Raw genomic sequence first — 8185 nt, 5'->3', positions numbered from 1 at the left:
CCATCCATCCATCCATCCATCCATCCATCCATCCATCCATCCATCCAAACAACCAACCAACCATCCACCCATCCATCCATCCATCCATCCATCCATCATCCATCCAAACAACCAACCATCCATCCATCCATCCATCCATCCATCCATCCATCCATCCATCCATCCATCCATCCATCCAAGCAACCAACCATCCACCCATCCATCCATCCAAAAATCCATCCATTCATCCATCCACCCTTCCATCCATTCATCCATCCGTCCATCCATCCATCCATCATCCATCCATCCATCCATCCATCCAAACATCCATCCATCCATTCATCCATCCATCTGTCCATCCATCCATCCATCGTCCATCCAAACCAACCAACCAACCATCCATCCATCCACCCATCCATCCATCCATCCATCATCCATCCAAACAACCAACCATCCACCCACCCATCCATCCATCCATCCATCCATCCATCCATCCATCCATCCATCCATCCAAACAACCAACCAACCATCCATCCATCCATCCATCCACCGTCCATCCAAACCACCAACCATCCACCCATCCATCCATCCATCCATCCATCCATTCATCCAAACATGCATCCATCCATCCATCCATCCATCCATCCATCCATCCATCCATCCATCCATCCATCCATTCATCTATCCATCCAAACATGCATCCATCCACCCACCCACCGATCCATGCATCCATCCAAACAACCATCCATCCATCCATCCATCCATCCATCCATCCATCCATCCATCCATCCATCCAGCCAGCCAGCCAGCCAGCCAGCCAGCCAGCCTTTTCCTGAGCACATTTCTTCTTCTTTCCTCAGTCACCCCAGCGATGAGAAAGATCACAGCTTATTCAGCAGGAACATCTCTGCAGCAAACATGGCCAACCTTATCGACAGACACAATGGAAAATCTGATCCCTGCATCAACCTGACCAATCACAAGGAGGCTGATGGAGAGAAGAACAAGGTAAAAACTGAACTTTAGGTGGAGCTGAAGCCTCCACCTCAGAGTGCCTGGTGTCAGATGTATGTGCTGGACATGAAGGTCAGCCTGTTGGTATGGCACTGACTTCACTTTGTGCTTGTCCAGAGAGAAGTCCCACAGCTCTGTCACTCCAGATCCAAGCATGAGGTAAAGCTAATGGAGAAGATCCCAGAGCGAGCTGAGGCCACTGTGGTCCTCGTAGGTATGCATCACACCGATCACACCGGTGCAAACACTAGCAACAAAGAAAACTCAGGGAGGGTTGGCTGCATGGCTTCTTGTATCTCCTTGTATCTTTAAAGACTAGTTGGGTAGCACAAGGAGAAAGATGAAAATCAAAGACTTACACTTCCCTAGTACCAAAACCTTTTTCACAGGACTGAACATGGACATGTATAACCTTCTTGGTCATGTGTTGCCGTGTGGAGGAGCATGTTCGCTGGGTTCAGTGCATCACTCTCATGTGTCTGCAGGCAGTGTGGGTTTCCTGGACCAGCCATCCATGGCGTTTGTGCGACTGCAGGAGGCAGTTCTGCTGGAATCTGTCTTGGAGGTTCCTGTGCCAGTTAGGTTCCTCTTCCTCCTGCTGGGCCCGCCCACTGCCAACATTGACTACCATCAGATTGGACGCTCTATCTCAACACTCATGTCTGACAAGGTGAGTGCCAGCAGACTGTGTAAGATACTTCCTGATGGCACCAGATATTAATCAGCATCATCTATTATCATGAGGTCCAATCTTTTTTGTTCTTTTAGAACTTCCATGAGGCGGCGTACCAGGCAGACGACCGTCAAGACCTGCTGACAGCCATCAACCGCTTTCTGGACAGCAGCATCGTCCTCCCGCCCTCTGAGGTCAGCGGTGACGAGTTGCTCCACTCAGTGGCTCACTTCCAACGAGAAATGCTCAGAAAGAGGGAGGAGCAGAGCAGCAAACTTCAGGAGAAACAGACCAGCATTCAGCAGGACGAAGGTGAGCCCCAGCTGCCTGAGTCCAGTTTCAGGAGCAGGTTAGAGCTGAGTAATAAAAACTTAAAAATAGCTGAAAGAACAGGTTTTTGATGGGAGTTTTGCCTGAATCAGCCGTTTTCCTGGAGCATTAAATTTGCATGTTGCCTGCTTTTATGGTAAATGTTTATTATTCCCTAAATATTAAAATATTCATGTTTCCTAAAAGCTTTAATGTCAGTGCAAAAATGTTAAAGAATCTTGCTCTTCTCCTGCAGATTCTCTTGTTCCCTCCAAACCTGGTGATGAGCCGTTGAGGAGGTCAGGTCGTCTGTTTGGAGGCCTCATCAAAGACGTTATGCGGCGCTATCCTCAGTATTTCAGCGACATCCGAGATGCTCTAAACCCTCAGTGTATGGCTGCCATTATCTTTATCTACTTTGCTGCACTGTCACCTGCCATCACCTTTGGTGGACTGCTTGGTAAGTCTGAACCTGGCGAGGCTTGGCTGAAGAAAGGCCGCCTTACCTTTGATCCATATGAGGATCTGTGATCTTCATCCCTGCAGGTGAGAAAACGGAGGGTCTGATTGGTGTGTCGGAGCTGATAGTGGCCACTGCGTTGCAGGGCATTGTGTTCAGTGTGCTGGGAGCTCAGCCGCTGCTGGTGATTGGCTTCTCCGGACCGCTGCTTGTATTCGAAGAGGCCTTCTACACTGTGAGATTGCCTGACACAAAGTCGACACATCAGCATATAACCTGTATTTAAATGAAACGTTTTAAACTCAAGGTTTTGTAGATTTACTTCTTTTTGACTCAAAGCTTTCTTGAAATTGTCTTTTCCTCCTCAGTTATGCAAACGATCAAAATGACCTTGAACACATCAGCTTGAAAAAAAAGCTTTTACTTACATCCGGTGATCTCCTGTTTGCAAACAGCCTTTCAAATTCTACAGTGGATAGTGCCTATATGTACAGAACCTAATTTAGATCTACATTTTAATTTTGTAGAAATTTGACAAAAGTGAAAGAACTCAGCAGAAGCTTGTGCATCATTACTGAGAGTTGTTCAGTTTTCCAGCATCTTGACATTGGCTGAGCTGAGATGGGGACAGTCATTAACTCATTCCAGTCTCATCTATGATAACAGTCTTTTTGTCCACTGTAGCAACATCAGACCAAAGTATTTCAGACTGTCTCCTGAAACCTGCCTCCTCTTTGTTCCTGTTTAGTTTTGTAAAGTTAATGGGATCGAGTATCTGACGGGTCGGGCATGGATTGGTCTCTGGCTGGTGCTCATCGTTGTCCTTACCGTGGCCTTCGAGGGAAGCATACTCGTTCGCTTTGTTTCACGCTTCACACAGGAGATCTTCTCCTTCCTGATCTCTCTCATTTTTATCTATGAGACCTTCGCCAAGCTGATCAAGGTAAGTTCAGAAGTTTTTCAGGTAATTCGTGGATTCTTTCATTTAGATATTCTTTGAAAGGATATGAAAATGAGGACTGAAACGAAGGCAGAATCTTCTTCATAGTTCCCCATTTTTCTTTAGGTAGCTCAGCAGAAGATAGAGTTGATACTTGCTTAGTACAAAAGGACCTTTGAGTCATGTAGATGTACTGTGATCGGTCCACACGATCCATCCAGCATGGCCCCCGTCCCGATTCCCTGTTTTTCTAAATGTTTGTCACACAAGTGTTCAAATTTTGGTAACAAATTTACTTTGTATTGTTTGTCATGGTACTATGGGTATATGTTGTAATAATCACTTTCTGTCTTTCTGAGAAAGCTGGCTGCTGCTCCGGTCCTTCCTGCTTTGCGTAACAGAGGATGCTGAGGGTGGAGCTGGTTTAAGTGCAGAGGCCAACAAACTGGACTTAATCATTAGTTGTGACCACACAGGGGGATAGAGTTTCTTCCTGTTAAGTTTAGCTATCGTCTTTGTCATTTTCACCTCTGATGTTTAAAATGGTTCATTCAGCTGCTATATTAATAGAGCTGTCTCTTATTTGGGCAGGTCAATTTGTTGGCTTACGAGATTATTTTTTAGTAGAATTCTGTTTAGTCGAGTTCATGGGCCGACTTAGTTCTTAGTTGGTTCCAATATTTTGAATTTTTGGGGTAACTTTGTCTTTTTTGGGGTATAATAAAGCCCATCTTTTGAAGATTATACCTGCGCCTGTATGTTCTTGGTTGTTTGGTCTCCGAAACAGATCATCAAACAAATTTAAATATTAGACAAAGACAAGTAAACACAAAATGCAGTTTCTAAATGAATGGTGATTAAGGGGAGCCTATATGGCCATGTGTGAAAAGGTGATTGCCCCTAAACCTAATAACTGGTTGGGCCAGCCTCAGCAGCAACAACTGCCATCATCATTTGTGATAACTGACAATCAGTGTTTTATGGCCAAAATGGTTGTAATTCCGTCAACACTGGAGGGTAGCACCTTATTGAGGTCGTGATTCAGGTCAGGACTCCAAAGTCTTCATTTTGTTTTTCTTAAGCCGTTCACAGGTGGACTTGCTGGTGTGTTTTGGATCATTGTCTTTCTGCAGAACCCAAGTGTGGTTCATCTTGAGGTCACCAACAGATGGCCAGACATTCTCCTTCGGGATGTTTCGGTAGACGGCACAATTCATGGTTCCATTTTCTTCCTGTTCCTGAGGTAGCAAAACAGCCCCAGACATTGCACTTCAACCACCCATTTTACGGTTGGTATGATGTTCCCTTTCTGAAATGCTGTGTTACTTTTAAATCAGATGTAACGGGACTCAAAAAGTTCAACTCTCGTCAGTCCAGAGTATTTCCCCATAAGTTCTGGGCATCTTCACAATGTTTGCTGGGAAACTGAGATCAGCCTTTACATTCTTTTTGCTCAGCAGTGGTTTTCTGCCATGGATGCCATTTCTGCCCAGTCTATTTCTTATGATGGAGTCATGAACTCTGACCTTAACTGAAGCCAGTGAGGCCTGTGGTTCTCTGGATGTTCTTATGGGGTCTTTTGTGACCTCTTGGATGGTCAGCCGGCCACTGCTGGGAAGGCTCGCTGTTCTTGTCTTTGCGATTTGTGGATAATGGCTCTCACTGTGGTTCACTGAAGTCTCACAGCTTTAGAAATGGCTTTATAACCTTTTCCCAACTGAGACATCTACTGTGTTTCTCATTTGTTCCTGAATTTCCTTGGATCACAGCATGATGTCTGGCCTTTGAGGATCTTTTGGTCAACTCAACTTTGTCAAGCAGGACCTATTTAATAAAGAAATCACTACGGGGGGTGGGTGGGGGAGGTGTCACTTTTTTCACACCATTGTAGATACTCAACACACTTGGCAGAGGGAAACAGAGTCTGAAACAGCTCAGGCACTTCAGGAGCTAACACTGATCAGTTCATTTCAATCTCAACAGTTTGGGTGTGAGGGGAGGAAGATGGGAGACTCTGTCTTGTGAGGTCAAGACAGACTCAGTGCTTCCTGCTGCCCATCAAGTAGTAGTAGTACTTTAGCCAATGTCTTCTTTGGTGGTCTTTCTCAGATCTTTCAGGAGCATCCACTCCATAACTGTTACCATGGAAACAACACTGAATCTCCATCTCACTGCAACTACACTATGGCCTCCGGGAATCCTGGGAAAGTTGTTGGAGAACCGAACACTGCTCTGCTGTCATTGGTCCTCATGGCAGGAACGTATTTCATCGCCTTCTACCTTCGCAAGTTCAAAAACAGCTCCTTCTTCCCTGGAAGGGTCAGTACACACAAACACAGGTACATACAGGTATATACACATTACAGTACATACGAGGTTCTGCAGGCTAAGATCTAAAAGATTGAAAGTACACACGGAGCAGCTCGGTGGTGTGCTGGTTAGCACTCTGGGATCATAGTTTGGGGGTCCTTTCTCCAGTTTCTCAATGTGCTGGTTTCTCTCCACAACCAGTGTGATAAGTGATTACTCTAAACTGGCTGCAGGTGGTAAGGTGAGCATAAGTCTGTGACAGACTGGCTGCTCGCCCAGGTGTATTCATCCTCACAGCCTGAGATATACTGATTGGACAGAATGATGGAAGATACTGTAACTGCAACGATTCATACAAACACAGCACATGTTTGCATGAGTGCAGGTATGCAAGTTCAGCTCAGTATACAGTTTAGGTTCAAGGTTCAAGGTTCTTTATTTGTCACATGCATAGTTATACAAGTATAACACACAGTGAAATGTAGCCTGACACGCTCCTCGACATGTGCAAAAAAATTGGAGGGGGAGGGGGGGGTGTAGAGGAAAACATTTATATATATATATATATATAGTGGGTAATGTCAGTGGGTGGATGGTTGGGTGGGTGTATGGGTGTGTGTGTGTGTGTGTGTGTGTGTAAGTAGTATATACACTGGGTGAATGTGCAGTAGTAGCAGCAAGCAGGTGAATTCTGTACATTAATATGAATAGACATCTGACTATTTTACAGGATAGACAATATAAACATATTTAAAATTAAAGGAATTGAAATGTACATTGTGCCTTGGTTTAGTGTCTGGAAGAGTCCTGTCTCAGTCAATTATAGATGATGTGAGAGGGCGGGTGTGTGTCCTGAAGCGGGGGGAGAGCAATCCTGCAGCAGCGTTCTGCTGTACGGATCACTCTCTGGAGAGCTTTTTGGTCCTTCACACAGCTGTTCCCGAACCACGATGTCATGTTCTGTGTGAGGATGCTCTCCACAGCGCCTGTATAGAAAATCCTGAGGATCTTTGGAGAGACCCTGAACTTCCTCAGTTGTCGTAGGTGATACAGGCGCTGCCTAGCCTTTTTGGTCTGGACCTGAATGTGGGCAGCCCATGTCAGGTCTGAGGAGATGTGGACACCAAGATACTTGAAGGACTGCACCCTCTCCACTGGAGCTCCATTGATGATAATTATTTAGATAAGCTGAGGTGTAAATAGTTAAGGTATCCACAAAGAAGAGTCCTTCATTGTCATTATGCGTTCACACATAACACTCACGTTCTCCACTGTATGTCTGCTGGGATCAAATCCAGCTTTGGGGATGTAAAAACTCAATGTCCCACAATTCAGCCCTTCTGTGCTGTATTAAGGCTCGGAGTGGCTTAGCTGACAGTATAAATGTAAAGAAAAACATTTTGTAAAGTAAGTAAAAGGTTGAAAAGAGCTCCTGGGTCACTGCGTGCACACGACCCACCTTCTTTAACTAATAGGCTCTGGTGTTTATGAGCACAGTTACCTGTAAATACAGGTGTACACATGTTAAGCTGTTATAGACAATCACAGTGTCAGATACCATCGATGTACACCCAAAACAACGCACCAAAGACCTCCACCGGTGTCTCAGCTTCACTTCCTATCCAGGTGTTCTGAATGAGCTCAGATGCACCCACACTTGCCTCATTGGTTCTACATCTGGATGTTTCCTTCCTGGTGCCTACTGAGCTCTCACATGATGTTTTGTGTGTTTCAGCTCCGTAGGATCATCGGAGACTTTGGGGTCCCCATTGCCATCCTCATCATGGTGCTGGTGGACTACAGTGTGCAGGACACCTATACTCAGGTGGGGGAGAGCACATTTTAAGCCTCAAAAAAAGAACCTTGTACTGGGCTTTAAATAGCTGCCGTCATCCTTTGCTCGCAGAAACTGAACGTGCCCAGCGGATTCTCGGTGTCCAGCCCAGAGAAGCGAGGCTGGGTGATTTCCCTTCTGGGGTCGGACGGGCAGTTTCCAGCCTGGATGATGGGCGCCAGCATCCTGCCAGCTATACTCGTCTTCATTCTCATCTTCATGGAGTCCCAGATAACAGCGTAGATGATTTCAGATTTTAGACACACCACTTGGGCTTTATTAGAAACTTTACGTGGGAGTTAATTCTTAATCTTGACTAACTTTTATGGGGGTCCACCGATAAAGTGTCAAGCACTGACAGACACTGTCATTGAACTTCAAATGATAAAGGACGGCAGTGAAACGCTAGCGATGAGAAGTAGCCTGTCCTGGTTTTTACTGTATTTCTCAGCTTTAAGGTGGGCAACAGAAGCTTGGGTGGACGTTCATTTTGACTGACTCTTGGTCCTAAGTAAAGGCTCTCTTTTCTATTCTTTTCTATTCTTATTTGACTCTTGGTCCTAAGTAAAGGCTCTCTTTTCTATTCTTTTCTATTCTTATTTGACTCTTGGTCCTAAGTAAAGTCTCTCTTTTCTATTCTTTTCTATTCTTATTTGACTCTTGGTC

The 8185-nt window shown here is 45.2% G+C and overlaps 1 protein-coding gene across 3 annotated transcripts in view; it reads left to right on the top strand.

Moving 5' to 3' along the window:
• slc4a2a (solute carrier family 4 member 2a) overlaps positions 1 to 8185 on the top strand; it is a 37756-nt gene that overhangs the window by 26055 nt on the left and 3516 nt on the right. For all 3 annotated transcript variants that reach the window (XM_014341374.2, XM_014341372.2, XM_014341373.2), the window contains exons 9-18: positions 840 to 987; positions 1111 to 1207; positions 1479 to 1663; positions 1762 to 1978; positions 2232 to 2435; positions 2522 to 2670; positions 3184 to 3378; positions 5485 to 5694; positions 7421 to 7510; positions 7592 to 7758. In XM_014341374.2, the coding sequence (XP_014196860.1) occupies positions 840 to 987; positions 1111 to 1207; positions 1479 to 1663; positions 1762 to 1978; positions 2232 to 2435; positions 2522 to 2670; positions 3184 to 3378; positions 5485 to 5694; positions 7421 to 7510; positions 7592 to 7758 (1662 nt within the window). The remainder of the gene's footprint in view (positions 1 to 839; positions 988 to 1110; positions 1208 to 1478; positions 1664 to 1761; positions 1979 to 2231; positions 2436 to 2521; positions 2671 to 3183; positions 3379 to 5484; positions 5695 to 7420; positions 7511 to 7591; positions 7759 to 8185) is intronic.

This window comes from Haplochromis burtoni, unplaced genomic scaffold, assembly GCF_018398535.1.
Source record: "Haplochromis burtoni strain Fernald_Lab_line unplaced genomic scaffold, NCSU_Asbu1 Contig_483, whole genome shotgun sequence".
Taxonomy (NCBI): Eukaryota; Metazoa; Chordata; class Actinopteri; order Cichliformes; family Cichlidae; genus Haplochromis; species Haplochromis burtoni.
The sequence above is the reverse complement of the archived record's forward strand: the minus strand, read 5'-3'. Positions and strand labels throughout refer to the sequence as shown.